The 24,591-nt window shown below is 46.3% G+C and overlaps 1 protein-coding gene across 3 annotated transcripts in view; it reads right to left on the bottom strand.

Annotated features, from left to right (window-relative positions):
- FIRRM (FIGNL1 interacting regulator of recombination and mitosis) overlaps window positions 1-24,591 on the bottom strand; it is a 1,502,596-nt gene that overhangs the window by 1,060,118 nt on the left and 417,887 nt on the right. For all 3 annotated transcript variants that reach the window (XM_069641302.1, XM_069641303.1, XM_069641304.1), the window contains exon 7: window positions 23,818-23,902. In XM_069641302.1, the coding sequence (XP_069497403.1) occupies window positions 23,818-23,902 (85 nt within the window). The remainder of the gene's footprint in view (window positions 1-23,817; window positions 23,903-24,591) is intronic.

Raw genomic sequence — 24,591 nt, 5'->3', positions numbered from 1 at the left:
AGGGTCTGGATGCAAAGGCAATGGCCGTGTCGTGGCCACCTGAGAAAAAGATAATCAGGGACTAGCGAGTGTGATACCATCTGGTTTCTCACAAATTCAAACAGAACACTGGGGGAGATTAACTAAACGCTGCGATGTGAGAGAAGCTTTCTAGGCGTCAACACCTGGTGTGGTGCTCGCAGGTCTTAACCTCAACCCTGGCCTCTGGCCTTTAAGCTACACCTACAAGCCCTATGGGGACTGCATCTAAAACAGAAGAGGGAAAAACTATGGCTAATAGTGGTGGTATAGCACTTAAGGCGAAACAAATGCAAGTTTCTATTCTAAGGGGACTGAGTATCCTACTCCAAATTCCATTAATTATTGTAATTTATGGGAGCCCAGGGTAAACTCAACATTTGGCCTCCTTCAGTTCACTCAGTTTCTCTATATTTTAAGCACCCCAGCACATATCTGTATTGGTGTTGACAGACGCTCCCTAGATTGTTGGTCAGCATCCAGGAGGCTGAAATAGTAGACACCACATGACTACCATCCAGAACTCCCCCCCCTCCCCCCACACACCTACTCGCTTTAGTATTACTCAAGATTAATTAGCAGCAGTAATTTCTGGACCGGCATTGGTGCTTTACAAGTTATTCACACCCACCAGCCATGGGTTCACTTCAGGATCTTGGTTCACCTTTTGAGATGTGGGCCCACAACAGGCTCAGTTGTCACCTTCTCAGTTACTAGTGGTCTTTGGCTTTCCTCAGGGTCTTAGAAATAAGAGAAATGTTACTGAGTAAGGAACCTCTCCTGCTGGATATTGTAGCTCAGTTTATGCCCTGAGAAATTTCTAATCCCACCTCCTCTCCTCTTCTAGTGTTCGTCTCCTTCTCTGAAGACACCAACTCTTAGTCCTGACTCCCTCACGGATGTCTTCCTTCAACTGCGTTTGATATGGTTTCCCAAACAACCCAATGTGTGCGATTGTCGGAGCTCTCGTCCTTATTTCTAGGTTTCAAGATTAAGCAGTGTTACATAATCCCACCACTTTCTCACGTGTTTTGCCACCTCTGCTTTTTATTTCTATGTACAGTGTGTCCTAATTTCCTGCTTTCACTAATGGGTTGATTGAATTACCCTCAGAGCGAATGAATTAAGAATGCTGGCCATTCTAGGGTCCATCAGAATAAATATGACAGCCTGGGGGCACAGCAGAGTTACTCCCTACCTGCCAAGTGTTGGTCAGGCCTTTCGCCATTAGCAATTGAGCGTTCAAAATGGCTGAAAAGCCAAATTACACTGCACACTTTACAATTTAAAGTTGATTTTACAAAATACAATTTGTTCATTAGTCACAGGTGTGTAATCTTTACGAAACAAACAACGATTCCTAAATCATAATGTATTCAAACTGATGTAACTGAAGGCCATCAGGCCACAGCTGAATTGTTTCCATTTAACAATATTTGGTATTATATTAAGGAAAAACCTTGTAAAATTAAAATTGATTTGCTTTGTAAGTGTGTTATCATGTTACACCTCTCACACACACAATCCTTCATTTATTTATTGTTTGCTTGTTATGCTTATACAGAAAATAAATTCGTTTCAAAGCGCCCACAGGGCAGCAGGGAGGGAACATGCAATAGCAATACAATTAAATGCAAAAAATACAGGAGGGGGAAGGAACGGCCAAATCTACTATGCCTTGTGAGTATTCAGAACGTGCAAGTGCAGGAAGGAAGAGGGCAGAGGGGGAAGGTGCTCCATTGGGAGGAAAGAGCGAATCGCCAGTGCAGAGGGTGTGCCGAGGCAAGTGCTAAGAAAGACAGATGCTGGGGAGATTGGGTGTGAATGGTCAGAGGCCCAGAGGATGCATAAGGGTCCAAGACAACAATCACAGCAACTGTGGGATTAGCAGAGGAAGGAAGAAGGGAAGGAGGAGGAAAAGAGGAGAGTCTTGAGGTGCTTTCTGAACTTCAGAAGGTCCTGCTCAAGACGCAGAGGGAGAGGGAGGCTGTTCCAGAGGAGGGATCCAGCTGAGAAAAGCAAGCACCCTCCTGCTCTCCGTTTAGCGAAACGCTTTACGCACAGAGTTGGTGCCAGAGGAACGTAGAGGTCTAGAAGGAGAGCATTTGGTAAGAGAGAGTTGCAGATAGTGTGGTCCCCAGACAGCTTTGTGAATGATACAGAGGGATATGAATTTGATCCGTGCAGCAACCAGGAGCCAGTGGAGGCTTATTAGGGCAGGAGAGATGCGGTCCCTGGGCTTAAGTACAAGGATAAGTCTTGTTGCTCTATTTTGGATTAACTGAAGGCGTCGCGGAGTGGAAGAAGGTAGATTAAGGAGGAGGCTGTTGCAATAGTCGAGCCTAGAGAGAACCAGGGCTCGGGAAGCATTGAGCTTCTGGGGGAAGTGAGAAATGTGAGAATTCCTTTGAGATGGAAGAGTTGAAAGTGAGACTTCTTGGCAATGTCCTGCGTGTGAGGGAGGAAGAATTAAGAGGAGTCAAAGATGAATCCAAGGTTTCTGGCTTCAGAGCAAGGAGCAGGGGAGAGCCCAAGGCGGGAGGCAGGAGAGAGCAGGGGTCCCAATGTAATGATCTCTGTTTTGCTGGCATTGAGGCAGAGATCATTGTAAGAGCACCAAGCCTGGATGGCACACAGGCAGTAGGGGATGATGGAAGGTGCGAGCGAGTCAGCAGGAAGTATGAAAAAGAATTGAGTGTTGTCTGCATAGCACTGGAAGTTGGGGAGAAGGAGGAGAGAGGCATGCCAGCTGAGCAAGGTAGATGTTAAAGAGTTAGGGGGAGAGGATAGATCCCTGGCGGACACCACAGGTGGAGAAGGAAGGATGAGAGGAAAAGGTGGCAAGGATGACATGGGAAGAGTGTTCAGTTAGGAAAGAAGTCAGCCATTCCAGTGTCCGTTCTGAGATACCAAGAGGTTCGTGGAGCCTTTGTATTAGGATGGAATGGTTGACAGTGTCAAAGGCAGAAGAGAGATCAAGTAGAATGAGGACAGCTGGGGTGTTGGAGTACAGGGATGCCAGCAGTTCTTCACAGGTGCTAAGAAGAGAAGTTTCCGTGCCTCTGGATGCTCGGAATCCAGACTGATTATCGTGGAGACCAGCTACAAGTTCAGTGCTTGAGTTGAGTTGAGGCAAGGCTAGCTTCTCCAGCAGTTTCCCCAGGAAGGGATTGGTTGAAATAGGGAGGTAGTTGGATGGACAGGTAGGGTCTGCGGAAGGCTTTTTGAATAGTGGGCGCACAAGTGAGTGCTTGAGGGAGGAGGGGAAAGAGTAGCTGCAGAAAACAGCGAGTGCGGGGGGGCAAGAGAGAAAATGTTGTTCTTGAAATTTCAGGACAAGCAGGGGGTAACCTGTTTGGAAGAAGCCTTCATAGAGCGGTCAACTCTCGTAACTTCTTCAGGTGGGAAGGAGGAGACGTCGGAAGGAGGAGTGGCCAAGGAAGTGCTGGATGGGTTAGGTGGGTGAGTAACAAGGGTGTTCAGGATGTCCGCAGTTTTGGTGGCAAAGTGTGTGGCCAGTGCATTGCGTAGGACCTGGGAAGGAAGAGGGGAGGAAGAGAATGCCGAAGGGTTGCCTAACTGCCTGTAAAAAGTTCAGCCACGTTATTGGATGCACCTGATACCCGTGCCTGAATGTGGGCCCTTTTCTTGGCATGGATTGCGAGTCTGTATTGCCTTTGGAGCAGACGGCAGGCCAGTTTGTCAGAGGGTGAACCTGAGGTTTGTCACTTACGTTCCGCTACTCTGCACTTTCGTTTCAGGGCTACAAGTTCGGAGTCATACCAGGTGTTACACTTAGAGGCAGGTTTCAGATGGATCCTCATGACTGGGGCAAGGGTGTCATGGGTATTGGTGATTGCTGAATGAAGATTGCTGAGAGCAGAGTCTGTGGTGGTGGGGAAGGGAGGATCAAGGTCAAGTCAAAGGAAGCGGCTGACACTTGTTTCATCGGGCGAATGTTAGAAAACGAGGTTGGCAGGCCTTTATGTGTGCGGTAGGAGACCCGAAGGGACCCAAGTGGGAGGAGAGGAGAGCATGGTCTGACCAGGAGAGAGAGATGTTCAGAGGGAGAGAGAGCGAGAGGTGGGAGTGGATGATGGCGTCCCGGGGGTGTCCCGCCAAGTGGGTTGGACCGGAGGGGAGGATGGAGAGGGATAGGGATGCACTGAGGTCAATGAGTCATACCAGGTGTTACACTTAGAGGCAGGTTTCAGGTGGATCCTCATGACTGGGGCAAGGGTGTCGTGGGTATTGGTGATTGCTGAATGAAGATTGCTGAGAGCAGAGTCTGTGGTGGTGGGGAAGGGAGGATCAAGGTCAAGGCAAAGGCAGCGGCTGACACTTGTTTCATCGGGCGAATGTTAGAAAACGAGGTTGGCAGGCCTTTATGTGTGCGGTAGGAGAGCCGAAGGGACCCAAGTGGGAGGAGAGGAGAGCATGGTCTGACCAGGAGAGAGAGATGTTCAGAGGGGGAGAGAGCGAGAGGTGGGAGTGGATGATGGCGTCCCGGGGGTGTCCCGCCAAGTGGGTTGGACCGGAGGGGAGGATGGGGAGGGATAGGGATGCGCTGAGGTCAATGAACAGAGTTGATTCTGAGGCAGAGGCGTCCAATTGGATGTTGAAGTCACCCAAGAGGAGGAGGTTTGAAGTTGATGAAAGTAAGGAGGAGCAGAAATCAGCCCATTCAGAGAGGAACAGGGTGGCAACGCCCAGAGGCCGGTATAGGTTAGCAATGGTTAGAGTAGAAGAGGGAGAGATGGCCAACTTGCAGACCAAGCTCTCGAAAGAAGCAGAGTTGAGTCGGTACGATGGAAGAAGGAACCCACCCAGGATAGATTAAGGCGTCCCCACCGCCAGCACGGTGAGGTCGAGGTTTGGAAATTATCTTGAAGCCGACAGGGAGGAGCGAGTGAAAAGCAGTGACTGAGCTGGCACTGAACCAAGTCTCGGTGAGAGCGAGAAAGTCGAGATCAGTGTCTTCAAGAAAGGGGCAGATGTCAGCAGAGTGTTTGTTGGCAGAGCGGGAGTTAAAGGATAGTTCCGGGACTTTTTTTTTTATTGTCCCTACGGTTCGGCCATGTGTTTTTAAGCATAACTCGGTAGATCGTAGAAAACTTTCCTATGGACCTTACCCGACTTTTCGTCCATTAACGCACTCAAAATCAGCCGCCATTTTCTGATAATCCTATCATTTCCCCCCATCGCCTTGGCTCACCTGCTTTTGCGGCACTAAATCAAATCCCCCGCCCCTGAGCCTGACATCAGCAGACGCGTACCGCCCATTTGCCAACGCCAAAGCACGTTTCGTGTCAACAATCGCTGCGCCTCAGCTAATGAAGTGTCGCCATGGAAATGGCAGGACGCCTCTTTCCTCAATAAGTATAAACACACCGTTTCACAACACACAGCAGCAGATTTTCGATTCCATTACTCTCTCTGTGTTACTTTGAGTATTCTGTGACTCGTTTCTGTGCTCTGGTCAGCTACCTTCGCCGCTTCTAGGCCTTGTGAACACCTGTACCATCTCTGTAAATTATTTTACTTTCTTTACCACACAATGGCTACAATAATGCGGTATATGTACGAGCCCGAGTACACCGAGCAAGAACTACTGGAAAGGCAAGCATGCGAAAACGATGGGGATTCGGACGGCAGTTGGGAGGACCAGTCAACGGATGAAGAGCCTGGACCATGTCGCATGGACAGCGTCTCCACCTGGTGCACGTGCAATCGGTGCGAGCTAATGCCAACTGAGGAGGAGAACTTTTTTCAAAGCAGAATGACATTTTTTACCTGAATCGACAGTGATAAAGTTTTGTCATTTTAATACAGTTTGCATCTTTCGTTTTCACAGGTGGTACAGGCTGGTGGCCTATCGTTGCTTCACTTGGTGGCTTTACGGGAGGCTCGGACACCGCGTTCGGAGAGTAATACCTGCCTGTGCGGTACTTGCCATTAGACAACATTTCCCCAGCGACAGTGGACAATACCGCGGATTTTCCCTGGATGTGCTGCAACCGGAACTTTACAATGTGTAATGTTTATTATTTATGTTCAATTGAAATTAAGATCTAAAATAAAACCCAACATATATTTTAACAATGGTTGTTTTGATTTTTTAAATTAATCTAGTGTGTCTCCATTGAATAGTCTTCCTGTGCCTTGTCTTGTCACACCACATGTCTCCGGCCAGCATCCTCCCTCACGCTGGCCGCCCACCTTCAATCCACATAACCGCTGAAGCCGTATGCAGCAGACATACATATGTTATTTTGCGGGTTGGCATCAAGCCTCCCGGCCTTGCCTCCTCCCCCAAAAATACTTACCACACCACTTTGTTCAAGCGTTGGCAATAAAAGGAAGGCCGTTGGATTTTATTGATACAAAACATGGTTATAGGTAAATAATCAAAATGGTTGATCATAATAAATCATCCTTTTGGGCACCGGGTACAGAGATGACCCCCTCTGGCCCGTGCCGCCTTGCCACCACAGGCCAGCCTGCTGCTGACTAACTGCCTAGGCATCCAGGGTCTCCAGGGTGAACTGCACCCATATATTCTCCTGGGAGGGTGAGGTATTTATAAACTCACCCCCCTGCCTTCCATGTACTAGATCCTGCAGCCTGCCTGTTACATGCAGTTAGATGGCCTCTCCTTGGTGAGGCCCTGCGGCAAACGAGTCTTGTCTGCACGACCACCGCCCTAATCCACACCCCCCCCCCGCCCTATCAAAGGCAGTTCGCACCGGGGTACTTGTGCTGCCAAGTGGAGCTGTCAGGGAGCGATAAAGGCCAAGAGATGCCAAAGACCATGTACACTTCAAAGTGGTCTATAGAGCATGGGTTGTTGTTCCCATGTCTACCTCCAGACCCCGTGTCTCCTGCCAAGCATCCCCCCTCACGCTGGACGGCCCCCTGCAATCCACATAAGTGTGTCTCCATTCACGAGTCTTCTGTGTCTTGTCTGCACGACCACCGCCCCAATCCACCCCCCGCCCTATCAAAGGCAGTTCGCATCGGGGTACTTGTGCTGCCAAGTGGAGCTGTTAGGGAGCGATAAAGGCCAAGAGGTGCCAAAGACCATGTACACTTCAAAGTGGTCTATAGAGCATGGGTTGTTGTTCCCATGTCTACCTCCAGACCCCGTGTCTCCTGCCAAGCATCCCCCTTCACGCTGGACGGCCCCCTGCAAACCGCATACAACCCACTTCATATTTCTAATGAGAACTTCTTTGTGCTTTGCTAGTCAACCCGTGAAGGTGCTGGTTATCTGCTCTTCGTCTCTGTGAACTTCCGTGACCACTTCGAGGAAACTTGTCAGTTTGCAACCTGTGAACTGCTCCCTGTTCTACGACAAGAAACTACTCTGATCCCTGCATCTAACTGTTTGTTCGTCAAGTTAAGGCCATGTACCATAATCATTTTGCGTCCAATTTCTTTTCGTTCAAGACAGTACATGCAAGGAACTAGTCACATGTTCTGAGTTTACATTGGTATTCATAGAGAATTGTTGATCTTTACTTTTCAGAACTTTCCACAATGCCTGCCTGTTCCATTGGCGGTTGCCCTTCGAAGACCCATAATAAATCTGAAGGTACTATAATGCATGTTTTCCCTAAGACAATAGATCAGATAAGAGAATGGGTCCGATATTGTGGATATCCACCGTCTGAGCTTGAAAGTAGAGTCCTAGAAGTCTTTGCGGACAAGAGGGGTGATCGATACCGCATCTGCAGCAGGCACTTTAGCTCAGACATGTACTCCACATCATTGCTAATAAAGAAGAACACACCGCGAGTGAGGCGAAAATTGCTCTCAACCGCTATTCCCACTCTATTCGTCCACATCCCTCCACTGGTGAGTCAAGTTTACGTATTTATCTCTCGGCCTTGCGGTAGTGTGTAGCATTAGCTAACAATAATTTCCCCATTTATGTATCCACTCAATATGAAGGCGGAAGATTCTCCGTCCGTGTCGATATTGCAGTCATCAGCCACTTCAAGCGCGTATCGGGTAATCTTACTTAGCTATTCTGCCACTGACTTGTTTTAGGCATGTAAATCAATAGTTTTAATTTATCGTGTAATTATTTTACCTAATGGTACACCCTTGTACTCGTCCTCTAGTCTTTGTTTTCAGTTATAATTATTGTTATCCAAAATAATGCAAGTACTGTCTTTCAGGGAGATGCTGAGGAGTCCAACGTATTGACGATAACCGTTGATGTCACTCAGATGCTCGAGGTACGTTTCCGGACAGTTCCATCGATGGAGATCATCAGATCTTGCATTCTTGTAGCGTGATTGTTACAAACGTTTCTTTCGTTTTTAGCCATTGATATGTCCTTCTGTCGTCGCCCTCCTATGTGTCTTCTTTTTTCAATATTGTGTTCATTACTAATGAAAGTCCTATGTTTCAGGGAGTCGATGGAGCATTAGTCCAAGAAGAAGGGGGAGCATGCAGTTACGGGTCGGCGCAACAGCTTGCAGAAGTGTGCACCGCAGTTACATCGTCCCTTGATGTTCTTATGCATTTCGAGGTATGGATACTGACAGTTCGATCAAGTGAAATCATATGGCGTGATTACATCCGCTATACTTACTTCTTTATTAACGCAAGTACTATGTTTCAGGGAGATGACGGAGCTTCTTCTACAAGAACATCGCCCCTAGTAGTTGATGCAGATCTCTGGGTGGTGACACTTCCAACGATCGAGCAAATCGAATCATATTTACATATCCATTATTTATTTTAGACAACTGATCATTTGTGCAGGTCTATTTAGATGAGCCGTTGACGCCTGCACAAAGTTTATGTTCTTTTTAACAAAATAGAAAACCATACTAATGCAATTACTGTGTTTCAGGGAGTTACTGAAGCATCATCTTCAATAATATCATCAATGGAAGTCTATGAGAAGCCCGAGGTATGGATCTTGACAGTTCCATCTAACTAGATCAACAATGCGTGAATAATTGTCGTTTGAATGTTCTACACAAAGCGTTCATTCGTGTTTTGCTATTGAGATGTACGTGGGTATTGGTCCCCAAGTACATTTTGTGTTTTCGATATTATTATACATACTAATGAAAGTTCTATGTTTCAGGGAGTCGATGGAGCTTCAGTGCGTGATGGATGTGCTTATCATGAAAATATAGTCGTTGCAGCGCAAGAGGAAGTGGAGACATGCACACATGAGTCGGAGCAACAGCGTCCTGATGATGAAGTTCGAGGCAAGAAAGTTTCAAAGAAAAGAAAGCAAAAGAAGGTTAGTGTCCTGGTCACTATATTATGTTGTTTTTCACTGTTAATAGTTCAATACTGTAAATTGTGTTTAAACTGAACATCCCTTTTCCAATCTGTCCTCTAGTTGCGAGTGCGTGTACGAACTAGATCTACACAGACAGTGAAGCAAACGAGAGATGTTGCTTGTCAAACCTTTTGGCAGGGACTTGAGACTGGAGATGCATCGTGCCAATGGGAAGAATATGAAGTGATTGACAACGGAGCTATACCACATCCAGCCATTGATAGTGAATGTCCTCCTGGTAGTTCGGATGCAGTCGGAGATCAATTCACAGAATCCACACCCGCAAAAACTAAGACCGCGAGAAAGTTGAAGAAATTGTTTTATTCACCCATCGCCAGAGAAGGAACAGATGTTGCAATGGAAGAGAATGAAGTGGACGACAATGAAACACCATCAATATCACTGAACATAGCGGAAGACGATATCAGAGATTCTACCTTTCATGTGAGTGACATGTCCTCAACGTTACAGGCCGAACCAGCTGGGATGCAGAGTGACAGTATAAGGAAAGAGGCCAAATTCATTGTATTCGATAGTTGTTTGATTGATATTATTATTCGGATGAAATGTGGGCATTCGGTTGGTGGGGAAGTATGTGGGGAGCCATTGATTAATGTGACTCGTGCAATTCGAGGCACTAACCTTAAAATACATGCCACCTGTACAAAATATTATCCTTTCTCATGGTCTGCACAACCCATGCTGGGGCAACTGCCAGCAGGCAATCTACTTTGTGCAGCGGCTGCACTTTTTAGTGGTTCAAGTTTTAAAAAGTTAGAGTCTTTCTTTCAGTTTGTGGGAATCCATTTCATTGCGAAAACTCAGTTCTACAAATACCAAACCGATTATCTATTTCCAGCCATTAGCGAAGCTTGGAGAATGGAAAAAATGTCTATTGATAGTACATTTGCGGGCAAACGGTTCAGGCTAGCCGGTGATGGACAGTGCGACAGCCCAGGATTTTCAGCCAAGTACTGCACCTACCACTTTCAGGACATGGAAAGTAAGAAAATTGTGAGTTTGGTGGTCGTGCAGGTGTCACAAAGTACATCCTCAGTGGCAATGGAGAAAGTTGGCTTTGTAGCATCATTGCAAGAAATACAATCGCGGGGAATGGTGATCGACCTGATAGCCACGGACAGACACGTTTCAATTGCCAAGACAATGAGAGAAGAGTACAAAAATATAAATCACCAATTTGACGTTTGGCATCTTGCAAAAACAATCAATAAAAAAATGTCGGCTGCAGGTAAAAAAAAAGATATGCAAGGTATTTCACAGTGGTCCAAGTCAATCAGCAACCATCTTTGGTGGAGCTCAAAAACATGTGGAGGGTCGTTGGAAATTCTACTGGAAAAATGGCGGTCAGTAATGCTACACTGTAGCAACGTTCACCGCTGGAACACAAACCAACATTTCCACAATTGTGAACATGGCCATTTGTCCACAGAGGAGGCACGGAAGAAGAAGTGGTTGACTCCTTCATCACCCACTCACAAAGCCATTGAAAAGATTGTATTTGATAAAACTATAACAAGAGATTTGAGGGGACTTACGGAATTCTGCCACACAGGAGATTTGGATGTGTTCCACAATATGTGCCTAAAGTACAGGCCAAAACGATTGCATTTTGGCATGGAGGGCATGATAAATCGGACTCTTCTAGCGGTCTTGGCACATAACCATAATGTTGGCCGTCAACAAAGTAGGACGACCGGAACTTTAGGGACGCTTCGCTACAATAAGGCCTTCACTAAAAGAAGTAAACAATGGGTTATCAAACCAGTGTTTGAGGATATGCAATATGACTTTATTGAGAGACTTATTGTTGATGTCCTAGATAGGCACATACATGGAGTTGTGAACGAACCTGTGCAGGGGACAACTGCATTGCCACCCAACATTGCCTCTGTTCCATGTCCACCTAAAGAAGAGCTCATTGAGAAATACACATCACCGTTTAAATGATTGTAATTTGATTGTCTGTTCTCTCGAGTCTCCTCATGTCGCAGGCCCATTGAATATGTGTATCTATGTAATGTGTAAATAAAAGTGATTGCTCAGTGTACATGCAATGTGTCTCTCCACCGTTGCCCCTCCCTTCACCGTGCAGTTGTGCGAACCACCCGGGTGTCACCTGTGACTTTGCTCTGGAGTCTCCTCATGTTGCAGGCCCATTGAATATGTGTAACTATGTATTGTGTAAATAAAAGTGATTGCTCAATGTACATGCAATGTGTCTATCCAACCTTGTTCATTTGCGCATTAAATTAAACCAAACAGTAATATAAATCATTTTTCAAAAAATATAGAATGTCTCCGTATTTATGGTTCTCTGGGGCTGCAAATGCACGCAGACAAAATGCAAAGATGGAGTGTAAATTTCAAGTCCTGTGAGATGGCCTTACACTGAATGTAGCTAACTAGGAATGTGTGCTCGTTCAAAGTGAAGGTCAGCTGCTTTGATTTTTTGCTCGGGTGCCGGAATGGCCCACGACTCAGTATAAGGTTCTATTGTTATTTGACCTTGACAGGCCGGTACCATCCCGAAAGACTTCTTTTTGGGGGTGTGGGGCAATAACGCAAGAAACGATAATGAATATAATTTCAGAAACGAAAGCCATTTAATGTTCGTTCATTAGAAGAAATAACGTTGGCATAGAAGGAGTGGTATTTCGGGGCTGCCCTACGCACAGACACAATGGAAAATGCAAATATAATGTAAGTAACTCTTTAGATGAGTTTATACCGCAATTTAATTACTATACAGTAGCTTTAAAGATGGGTTAAGTTGTACTTCTTCGTTCTATGTGGCATATTGTTTTGTACCGCGCACTATCTTGAGGAGAACCATCTCCTTTTACGGAAGCACCTCAAAACCTTCCTCTTTGCTTCTGCTTTCTCTCTCCCTCTCCCCTGCTACAACTGGTCCACTGTCTGCGACCTCGGTCCTGGGCCCTTCCACTCTCCACCTGCACTGCCTCCCTGTCAAATCCTTGCTCTGGGGGACTGTCTCAGTATCCTACAGCCCCCCCTTGACGTATAATACCCAGTTGCACTGTCCTAGCTATGAAATAATTTCCCGACCTAATATATAAAATGAATAATTTTAATAAAGATCTGATGGTGAGACTAATTTCATTTTTTATGTTTTTAAAACAGGTACATCCTTCATTATTGTATGTGTCACGAGTACCAGACACCGGCGGATGGCTTTTATAACCGCCAGTTGCTTCTCCGCGTGAACAACGTTACCACCCTGACCATTTTATGGGACGATCGCCAAGTACAAGTATGCCCTTACGCGGTACTAACGGCTAGATGCAACATACAGACCGTTGTGGTGGCCTAGTGCCTCGTTGTTGGAACAGCCATGCGATTATCAGTGCGACCGAAGAGCTTATTTTATCGTAAACCAACACCCTGTGTACTGCACACGAACATCGCTTGCCTCAAGACGAACTATTTTGGATCGAGAGCAAAGAAAAATGCAAATCGCTGAATATTCTCAAAACATTTGATGTCAAATAAATGTACTTTGCCAAATGTACAATCTTGCCGTTTGCTTTTAAACCACAGTTCCATATTCCGAATTGTGGCGCTGTATTGTGAGATGATCTAAGACCCTGTGTACAGCAAAGGAACATCGCGTGCCTCAAAACGAACTTTTTGGAACGTGAGCAAATAAAAATGAAAATCGCTGAATATTCTCAAAACATTTGATGTCAAATAAATGTACTTTACCAAATTTACAATCTTGCGGTTTAATTTAAAAGTACAGTTTCATATTCCCAATTGTGGCGCGCTGTGTTGTGTGAGCTCATCTGTGTTGATTTCCGGGTTCTGTGTGGAGTCGCGTAGAAGACACCTGGGCGCGTTTGCCTACGCAGCTCAGTCACGTCACGGATAGAGGCGGGGAATATGAATGTTTTGATAAAGTCTGTTTCAGGGGCGGGGGATTTGATTTAGTGCCGCAAAAGCAGGTGAGCCAGGGCGATGGGGGGAAATGATAGGATTATCAGAAAATGGCGGCTGATTTCGAGTGCGTTAATGGACGAAAAGTTGGGTAAGGTCCATAGGAAAGTTTTCTACGATCTACCGAGTTATGCTTAAAAACACATGGCCGAACCGTAGGGACAATAAAAAAAAAGTCCCGGAACTATCCTTTAAGAGTTCACAGGTGGAGGCGGTCTCTGCCTTTGAAGGTTTTCTGTGGAGGAGTACAGGGGCGTGGTACTCCAGTCAAGGGAGGAGGGACAGTGAGAGTGGTGAGGAGAGAGGCAGCAGAAGGAAGGAAGTTAATGAGGGAAGGCAGGATCCGGTCAAAAAGTAGGAGGTTGGGTTGAGGACCCTGAACCAGGATAGTGCCAGTGTGGTAGACATTAAGGATGCAGCGTGAGAGAGATACAAGAAACAATTAAGGACATGGAGCTGCCCACCTTAGATGACCTAGAGCGCACATATTTAGATGCCCCCATCACCCTGGACGAATTGGAGATGGTGATTCAACATCTGCCCACATGTAAGGCGCCTGGGTCGGATGGGTTACCCAGTGAGTTTTATAAAACATAAGCAGAAGCAACTTCAGCCGCTGCTTGCCATGTTTAATGAAGCCTATGAGCAAGGGGAATTGCCAGCGTCGCTCCGCGAGGCAGTGATCGTCCCACTCCTTAAATCAGGCAAGCCGGATGTGGATTGTGGGTCTTATATGCCCTTGTCTATGCTCAATCAAGACAGCAAAATACGCACAGCAGTGCTTGCCAATAGACTGAAGAGGGTAATCGGTAAACTGATACACCCGGACCAAACAGGCTATGTCCCCGTTAGAAATATTACAGACAACCATGGGAGGCTGCACCACATCATTGATCAAGCCGAGGGGGCCTCGGGAGAGCTGGCCATCGTGTCATTGGACGCGGTCAAAGCTTTTGATTCAGTGCGGTGGCCATGGTTGAAGGCGACCCTGAAAGGATACGGGATGGGGCCAGGTTACATCAGATGGGTCCAGATGTTATATAGCTCCCCGATTGCGAGAGTTAAAACAGGAAACATAATTTCAGATAAATGGCAGCTCAGCAGGGGGACCAGACAGGGGTGCCCCTGGTCGCCCATGTTATATATTCTGGCCTTAGAACTGCTGGCAATTTCCCTGCGGCAACAATACGGAGAGGTGGGTATCCGCACGACAGGAGGTACACACCTGATATCACTGTATGCAGATGATATGCTCCTCTACTTGCGCTACCCGGAGGAGAACCTGCAATATGTGCTGGATAAGCTGGATCGCTATGCCACCCTCTCGGGCAATTCTGTGAACCCCGGGAAGTCTAGTTTGTTCCCTTTGGGAAGGTATAGGAGCACCCCTCTGGAGAGATTACCCATCCTGCGGATACCCTGGCAGCCCGTGACATTCAGGTACCTGGGTGTAAACATTTACCACAAGACAGAGACAGAGCACAAACATAATACAGAGAAAGCAATTGAGGGAATTAGGGATAGCATGGCGTTCTGGTCACGTTACCCCTAGCCATGATGGGTAGAGCAGCCCTGCTCAAAATGGTGGTTTTGCCCTGACTCTTGCATTTTTCTGTGAATGTCCCGTACCTGATCCCCAGACGCTTTTTTGTGAGACTACATAGCATGTGCAGGGGCTTTATATGGGGCAACTCGAGGAATAGAGTGGACCTGTGGAAATTGTGGAACACATGTGATAAGGGGGGCATTAACCTGCCTAATTTCGAATTGTATTACTTGGCGGGACAGTTGCTGTATGTGGCTAGGTGGTTGTCTGCAGAGGACTCGGCGGAGGCTAGGCTCTTGCGGGGGATTCAGCCCCATACTTCCTGAAGGAGACAGTGTGGCTGCACAAAACTAAAATGGCAGGGATGGGGAGACTACTGAGGGTGGGCTGGGAGGTCTGGCACAGAGCATGGAGAACGGTGGGCGACCCGGTCCCGCTTTCTCAGCAGGCCCCGCTGGCGGTGTTATGCGGGGACGACTCCCAACCGTTTAAAGGGGTCTGCAGATATTGGGAACCGGTGGGCCTGGCTACTCTCTGAGATATATGGCAGGAACGGGAGGCACTGGAATTTCAGAGGCTGCAGGAGGAGACTGGGGTTCATAGAGGCCAATACATTACTTATACCAGGCTCATGAAACAGGTGAGAGAGAGATGGCCTGAGACAGTGCTAGAGGGAGAACCTGATGCCACCCTGGAAATGATGTATGATGTCGCTGAGGGTGGGCACGAAATATCCAGGATATATGAGCACCTGAGTGCGAAAGCAGGGAGGGAGCTGTTCCAACTGAGGAATGATTGGGAGGAAGAGGTAGGAGAACCCATGGCAGAGGGACAGTGGGATAGAGCTCAAAGGTACCACAAAAAGGTGTCCCGGAATGCAAGACTCCAGCAGATCCAGTTGTATGTCACTCACAGAGCCTATTTGAACCCCAGCAGAATAACCAGGTATGGAGGCTCGGCTATACAGAAATGCCCCAGATGTGGGGAGGAGGAGGAGGCAGGGCTGCTGCACATGTTCTGGGCTTGCCCCGAGGTGCAAAGATTCTGGGAAGAAATAAGGACGAGAATGGCCAGGGGGGGGGGGAATGGTGCTTGAGGTGAGGTCTGCTTGGGCATGCATGCTTGGCAGTTTTCCCAGGCCGCGTAATTCAAAACATATTAACAAGATGAAGGACCCGACCTACATCTTGGCCAAGCTTAGCATTGCAATGTGTTGGAAAGCGGCTTAAAGGCCCAGAGTGGAGACATGGTGGGCAGATCTCTTGAAGTGGGCAGAGACAGAAACTGTAGTATGGTTTGAAGCTGTTACCAGGGGGCGGGAGGGGCGAGGAGGAAGTGGGCTCCCTATTAGCCTGGAGGCAGCTGGTGACCTCATTGGCTAACCCCCACCAGGTCAATCATGAAACGGAAGGCTCAGATGAGTCATCAAGCGCTGAGATTCCTGAGAAAGCTCTTGCAGATGGCACGAATGAGACGGCTCGAGTTTATGGGGAGTGAGGGGGAAGGACGGAGAATAACACTGTATAACAAGATGTTGTGATATGGTTTATGGACGTCCTAAAAGGTTGTAACGTTTGAGGTGTTGTTTGTTTAAAATAATAAAAATTGTTTAAAAAAAAAAAAAAAAAGATGCAGCGTGAGGATGAGAAGCCAGCCAAGAGGACTTCCTACTTGGTCCCATTGTTAATGGGAGAGGAAGTGAAAGGGGAGAGAGTAGAGATGAGGAGTCCAAAGATCTAGAGAGGGCACAGAGTAAAGGGTGTCGATAAAGACATCTCTGGAGGTAGCGCTGACGCAAGTGCCTGCGATGAGAAGGCCAAGGTTAGCACGCAAGATGTATTTTTTGTGCTTTTTCATTCCAGACTTAGTGAGAGAGAGGAGAGAGTAGCAATTAGAGAAGATAGAGATGGCGAGGGAAATTAGGGTGACGGAGGGAGGATGAAAGGAGAAGGGTGACTGCAATTCACAGTTCTGACCTAATCTCACAGGTGGCTTTGCAGTAGCAAAGAACACAATGCAATGAAGTTAGAGTGCAGGATGTAAATAAACACAGCTAAAAATGATTTTCATGAAAGGGTACAAGATGTAAATGCACACAGCTAAAAACTATTTTGTACAGAGGACACAACAGAGAGAGAAGAGAAAGGAGAAGAGGATAAGCAAAGTGAGATGTTCAAAGATAGATCAGGCTGCTAGAGGAGGAGGCAAAGTTCAACCATCACTCACTGGATGCTCAAAGTTTTGTAGGGGTACTGAGGCCAGAGTTCATGGGAGAGCTGGATGTACCCAGCAGTCAGCAGCATAGTTTGTGCTGGTCAATGTGTCGGACCCTCCGCGGACAGGCTCAGACAGGGCCTTAACTGTGGGCCTTTGCAGGAGGGGCCGGCTTTCGCCTGCCGGCACCTCTCTTTGGCTGTTAGTAGAAGGGGCAGCCAATCACAGTGGGGGCAGCTACCAGGCAGACAAAGGCTCCAGCGCCATGTGCGGGGCAGCCACCTTGGAGGTGCTTTGGAAATACAAAGGACGATGCTGGTTGATTTTGAAATAAACCCCAAGGCAGGTTTATACCCACAGCAATGGTCTCATATCAAAAGTGCCATCATTATGGTCAGTAGCACATCCTCTAAAGTAATTTAGAGCGTGATGCATGGCTAGACGAAAAAAATTCATGAATTGATATGTTTTTTCCTAAGCAAGCAACTAAGCCCCGCGGTGCCTACCTTCTCCAAGATTGAATAAACAACCTGACTATGCATACGTAATGTCATGCATGTGTTTGATTCAATTAACATTTTGTTTGTATAAAACCAAGCATAGGAAAGGCGATTTTGCAACTATACCAGAAACAACCAAGGTCGGAGGAGGATCTGGGGCAATGGAAGAGGCGGACCGGGCCTGAGGCAGTGCCATCGCCTAGAAAAGTAAGCATAACTATGTGACTACGATTAATACAGTATACAATTCTGCATAGAGTGCACTACTTCAGGGTCCACCTCCACTGAATGGGTAGGGTTTCTGTTTCTCAATGTTTGAAGTGCAGAGCGGGAGTGGGTTCCCTATTCCATAGGCTATGGGAGTGTCACATGGTGCCCATTTTTCTGACTAGGGTGGTTGGTGAACCAGTTCCAGTATCTCACATGTGTGGGGGGACTAATAAAGACGGTGATGACGGTGGGGAAGAACGTCTTGGCAGTGGACTGGGGTAATATGACCCTGCCTTGTATACATAAGTGGGTGGAGGGGATGGACCAATGGAGAGAAGGGTATACAGAGACAGAGGATGCTCACAAAAATAGAAGAAATGTGGGCCAGATGGAGGGAAGTGAACTGAGTATTGATCTATGGAGATGAGTAAGGGTGGGTGCAGAGAATGTGGTGTGTGGGGAGGGTCAAAGAGGGTCGAGAGGGGATCGCATTGACGAAGGTTCCGTCTTTGTGGTTTACTTGGTTGACTTATGTGTACTTGGAAAACAAAAATTGGTTATAAAAAATAAAAAAACAAGCACAGAAAGCCATTCTGCAGCTCAATGTCAAATTAACATTCCAATCTGTATTTGCTCAGCAGGGTCTGTAATTTGTGTATGTTTTAAAATTAAATGAAATATGCAACGTGTCAAACTCAATATCACGATGCAGCTTTTTAGTTCAAGTGTGTAAGCAGTTCACATTTGGTTCAGATGATTTGCAGAACACCACAAGAGTGCTAAAAGAATGTTACAAAATCGGTGCACTCGCTGTCTGTGTAGTGGCTTTCTGCCCTCCCAAGCCCACCCCTCCAAATTACCTGTATCGGATTGCAAGCACCTTGTATCCTCTGGGGTGCAATTGTGAGGGATCCTTTCTTGCTACGTATATAGCTAGTCTCCGGCTGCTCTGTCAGAGGAGGGGTTACCTTCAGGGGATGATTCTAGGCTCCCTGCTGGAGAGGGTTGGAGAGACTGAGTGGACTGTGTGGATCCCCACATAAAACATACAGGGGTTGCATCATTGAGCACACAGCTTTTTAGCCCCCTCTCATTGTGCCCCCCACCTCCCAAGAGGCCCCTAGCCCTCTGCCCGATATTTCCAGGTTCTTTTAATTATAATTGCTTTGAGGGTGAACCATATGGTGGATAGGGGCAACAGTGTTTTCCTTTATATTGTTAATATAAACTCTGATCTGGTCTATTATGCCTGTAAAGAAAACATTTGATGGTGATATATTTGTTAATGGAATGGGTTATTGAGGTTTATGGCAGTAGGCTGATAGAGTTTTTTCACAGCGTTTTCAGAGGGCTCTGCTGTTGTGAATATTTCTGCCAAGGTTTGCAGTTGGTGGTTTTAGCAGAGGTCATAAGGGTTGTGAAAAGCGGAGGGTGTTGCTGTCACTGGCGTTTTCTCTGGTCAATGGATGAATTGCTTGCATGAGCTCCAGTGAATACCAGAGTAAAGATGGTTTTGGATTAGCTATTCTCAATTTTAGTGGAGGGAGATTATTGAACAAAGTTAGAAAGAGAGAAGGGTCAAATTCTGGCATGTCGTCTCCCTTCGGTGTCTTGATGGGAACATTTTAGAATAATCATTGTGTCTTCTAGGTGTCAGTTGGCAGTGGTGGATAGATGGAACGCTGAAGGGGGATGAAAACATTACATATCCAGTCCACTGGAATCAGGGGTTGACATTCAATGGCTTTTGCGTTGCAACAAATACCTAATCAAGGGTGTTGCTTTTGTTGCACATGGGTTTGGTGAAGTGCCGTTTGTGGTCAAGGCTAACTAGGAGCACGCTTCGTACTTGTTTAGTTATCTTGGTGGTAGGAGTTCCTGAAAAGTTGATGTTCCTAAGAAGGATGTTGTTGGAATCATCAATGGCTGATGTTTTTAACAGCTTGGTAATCAAGGAAGGATGTGATGGTCTATAGATCAGATAAAAAGTGTGTGTGTGTCAGTGTGTAGGAAGTTGCATGTGAGAAGAGAGTTCCAAAAGAGAAGGTCATGGTTCCTGGGGAGCACAGGAACAATGGAACTTGTGGATAACTGCAATGCCTCCTACTGGTTTACGGATATGATGGATGTGGTGTATGGTGTAACCCGTGAGAGAAAGGATGTCGGGAAAATGCATAGAGGTTGGGAAGTCATGTCGCTGTGAGGAAGATTCTGTCTAGCTTGTTGTTAGGCAAGATTTGATACAGTACCGTTTGGGTGCACTACAACAACCTGGTCAACCTCCTGGCAATAGGCACCCAACCTTTGGTATAAATCTGTGCTACACAGGTTGGTAGTGTGGTTCAGCAGCCAGGCTCATCTCAAGAGGGGTCAATGTGAGCAGTAGTGGAGTTGCACAGAGATTCACAGTGACAAGTATGCAAATAAACGCACTCAAGGTTTCTTGATTAAAAAAAATTATTAATTTAACAGTTAGTAAATAAGCCTTCTTCAGAAGGGGCAATATAACAGTAACAAACAAATACACTCCAAAATACACTCTGTCAGTTTCTCTAAATCAGCAAATACCCATTGGGGAAGGCACACAGACACTTCCTACACCCTCATGTGACTTAAATAGCTAGGACACTGTGGACATTAATATATCACTGGTGCATTTAGAGCAATACTGGAAAGGGTGTCAAAGAAAAGGGTTATTAGAATAAGACAAGTTATCACACAAATTATTCGGAAGCAGGTAAGTACATTTAGAAACCCCCAATGCAAAGTAAGTTAATCACTTCCTGGAAGGTAGACACAAACACACAGTCAGAATAAAGAAGTCATTCAGGGAGCCAGGTCAGCCAGAGTCAATTGGGCAAAAAGACTAGGTGAGCTGAAGCACTTTTTGGAGGTAGGTAAAAGCCTTGCACAATGTTTTAGAAGTCTTTGTAGAAAAGAAGAATCAATGTAGGGCCACAAGCTGTTGGGCCTGTGAGGTGTAGAAGATGCAAGCAACTCTACAGAAGCAAGACAAGTCTCAACTGAGAACATGCAAGGCTACACAACAAGAGGTAAGTTCTTAGACTGTACAGTACCTTTGGTTAGAAGAAATGGTTCCAGCTGGCATCTGTTCCTGTGCAGCTCTACAGATCCTGTTATTCCTGGGCCTCAGTCGTGGGGACAAGAGGGAGGACTCCTGCACTGCAATGGGACGGTCAGTGACAGCAACCGGCAATCATCAAATCAGTTGCACTTCGCGGTTTCAGCTCCTCGCATCTCAGCAAATAGCACCACCACGGTTCTCGGCTACCACTTTGGACTTTCCTCGCATCTGGGGTCCAGCACTCTGTTGAGGTGGCTCAGGCTTGGGCAGTCCTGGTTCCTGGGAGTCCGCAGGATCTTCCTGCAGCTCGGGTCCGACTTAAAAGTGATGCACTCCAATCTGGTGTTCCTCTCCCTGGCACCTTGGTTCCTGCAGCAGCAAGGAAGTACAGCCAGCACTGAGAGGATGTCCAGACGAGGTCACTTTGGAGTTGATTGGTCCCACCAACTCAAGGGGAGAAGTCATCCTTGCAGGGCTTCTCTAGTCGAGGCTAATTTGGAGCCTCAGCACAGCAGCAGGGCTACACCGGGCAAACCGACGGTCCAGGAGTTGCAGCCGTCGTCTCTTCCAAGTTCTTCTTCGAATTCCTTCGTCCAGTAGTCGACTCTGCCTTCCAAGCCAAAAAGCCTTGCCTTTTATGCAGGTTTATCCCATTCATTCCAGCCTAGCTGTCAGTCAAACACCAGGGTGGCTGTTCTTGCCAGACAGCCAGCCAGCCAATCACCTTTGGGTGCATTCCTGTAACCAAGGGGATTAAGCACAGGGAGTTTTGGGCACCTCCCTCACTTCCTGCTCCTGCCAGACACTCTGGAGCCAGAGGTGGCCTTCACTCGTGAATCCCGCCAAAGACAAAACGAACAAAGGGACCAAACCTGGTTTGGCGCGCAGAGTAAATCTCAAGAAGGACCTTTCCACAAAGAAATGGCAAAAAAAAGAAGACCGGGGCCCTTTTGACAAAAATGGCACCCAAGGGTGCTTTACTGCAGCTGCGAACGCACAGTAGTTAAAAGTAAACCACTGCCACCAGCCATTAATCGTAGAAAGGGTAACAGAACATTTTTACATGGGAAACTAGACAAAGGGGATACTAAGTAACCCCTACAGCACCCTATTGTAAAATAGTGTGTGCTGGGTCTAGAAAGTTACAAATGTAAGTAAAGTCAATTTCACTAAACTGCTCTTGGAAACCGTAGTTTATCCATGAGAAGGTATTTAAACCTTTGGGAAATCTGAAAAACTTCCCTGTGCCACTGCACTGAAGGTGCTGTGTGCCACAATGCAAAAAGATGATGCCTACAGAGTTTGTCAGACTCCACAACCAAAAGAAACAGTTCAAATCACTGAAAAATACATGAGAGAGTGGGAAAAAGGGTCTCACGCTCTCCAGGTAAAAAATGTAAAGTCCTCAAATCCAGCAAAGGTGCTGGGGGTCTCTAAGGTAGAGAGGAACTAGCACATTTTTGAGAATTCTCCCCAACAAGGGTGGCAAGGAGTACGAGTGTGAATTGGCTGTTAGCAGGCAAATGCAACGGTGAATTATGACAACCTCATAGAAGTTTAAAGGAGGGGTTAAGGGCATAGTCGATGTGATTAATATTGAGGCGAAATTGTATTTTTTGGTGGCAGCAATGACTTAGTAAAGTCTTTGGAGGTGTCCTTTTAGTGTTCAGGGTTAGCTACAGTTGGTATAAGTCATCATGCTAATTCAGGCCATCTCTGATCATGTTTTGAGGCAATCATGCAGCTCAGTGCAGTATGAAGAGGCACGAAGGAGACTGCACTTGGAAGGATGCCTTTTTGTTGGCAGATTATTATTCCATCTTTGAAAATGCTGTATGGCAAGTGATATGTTTGTTTTTGCTAACCTGTACGGACAGGGATCATGTAAGGAAGAGCATTGTTAGTACAGAGGTATTTGTTTGAGTAGATTTTCTCTTTGCAGGGTTAATATGATGGGTGTAGAATGGGGAATATTGGTGTATTTCAGTTTGAAAATTGAAGTTTTAGATTATTTGCTAGTTGCAAAAACTGGTGGAAAAAAGTGAGCAGATATACGAGTAGATGAGGCGAGTGATGGAATCAGTGTAAATGATGGGGTAAATATTGGTGTAAGTGGGTGGGTTAGACTATACAGGGAAATGTTGAAACGAGTGGAGTGAATTTGGCGAGTGTTTTAGTGAATGGGAGGAATGCATGAATCTTGCAGTGCCATTGAAGAGGGTTGGCATGAGTGAGATGAACGGAGAAAGTGGTGGAGTGAATGTTGAGAGTGGTATAAGTGCTGGGGTAAGCGAAATTGAGTCTTGTAGAGAGTGAAAAAATTGGACAAGTGTTGAGTCTGTGGGGTGAGTGTTGGGGGAAGTATTGGAGTGGGTGAAGTAGTGGGGTGAGAGTTCGGTTGATGGCTAGCGTGAGTAGGAAAGGAGGAGGGTGCAAGATTTACAAGTCTGTTGTGTGGTACTCGGACTACAACTGAGGACTGCAACTGATTGTCTGGAGGCAGTCAAACCAGTGTTGCACTGCACTGAGCTTTGTTTTGAAAGAATGCAGCAGATGGGAGGCTGGTGGCGATATCAGTGAGTGAATGGTCTATACAAGAGAGCCATGAAGAGATGCCTATTTAGTGAGAGGGACTCTGGGTCAGTGAAGAAACTTGAGAACAGGCACATGAGTGCAGAGGTGCCTCTCTCCGGCCACTTCAGGCCTACTATAAACTACAAGACTATATGTTGCAAAAGATGTGAAAAAATGTCAAGAGATTCTGCAGGCCAGTCACGATTCCTGCTATGAAGGCTGCATCTACTGCGTATATTGTATACCTGCTATTGAGACTCAGATCTTGTAGTACAGTTGTTGCTAGCTAGTTATAAAAACATAAAACATGTCAGAACCAGAACACACAAATCTTGGATATAGGATTCTCACAGAGAAAGTTGCGATACAAAACACTTTAACATACTTGATTATGAACTTCCACGTGTTGGCATGCAAGGCATGGTCCATATTGGAAATTACAGCACAAAGATCCAACACTGCATGGAGCACTGCAAAGGGAAAGACACAAAGCCAACATTGAATACAATGGTCACAAAAGAGCTCTATCCTTCACATAATTTCACATCTTAGAAATAAATGACTGACATGGATTAATAAAGGAAAATAAACAGACTTGCAATATGGCTGTAAGTATCCTGCATTTCGGAGCAAAAGACGTTTCTTGGCTAACTCAATCACAGATGTAATCTTAGAGTTACAGTGTTTGTTCCCCCGAAGACAGACCTTTGTTAGGACTCAGAAACAGCAGGTATCTCTTTTATAGTTTTCTTATAATTTTTAAGAGCCCATCAGGTAAAGATTTCAGGAGACGACAACTTCTCTCCACTGTTTTTATACAACTGTGCTCCTCAACATCCATCCCCCGCCTCTCAGTCCTTCCTCTGTCTCCATCTGGTTGGACTTCTCTGCTTAAGGAGAGGTGATTTATGGTAGACACTGGAAATCTGTTCTATGCCAAAGAACATGACAGAGGAGGCTTTCATGTTCCATCCTGATCTCTTCTTCACCTTTAACCCATGATCAACCCACCCCAATCAATCCAATTGATGGCTGCATGGGTAACAACCATGTGTTGTACCTACAATGGCACCACTGATGGTTCCTGGCTGCTGCAATTGACATAGGAAGTGTGTTATTCAAGAACTCTCCGTTATAATGCTCTGCCCTACGATCAGGC

Source organism: Ambystoma mexicanum, chromosome 1q (genome assembly GCF_040938575.1).
Source record: "Ambystoma mexicanum isolate Mex_15411 chromosome 1q, UKY_AmexF1_1, whole genome shotgun sequence".
In the NCBI taxonomy this organism is placed as follows: domain Eukaryota; kingdom Metazoa; phylum Chordata; class Amphibia; order Caudata; family Ambystomatidae; genus Ambystoma; species Ambystoma mexicanum.
Note: the sequence above shows the minus strand (reverse complement) of the source record. Positions and strands in the feature narration are given on the sequence as shown.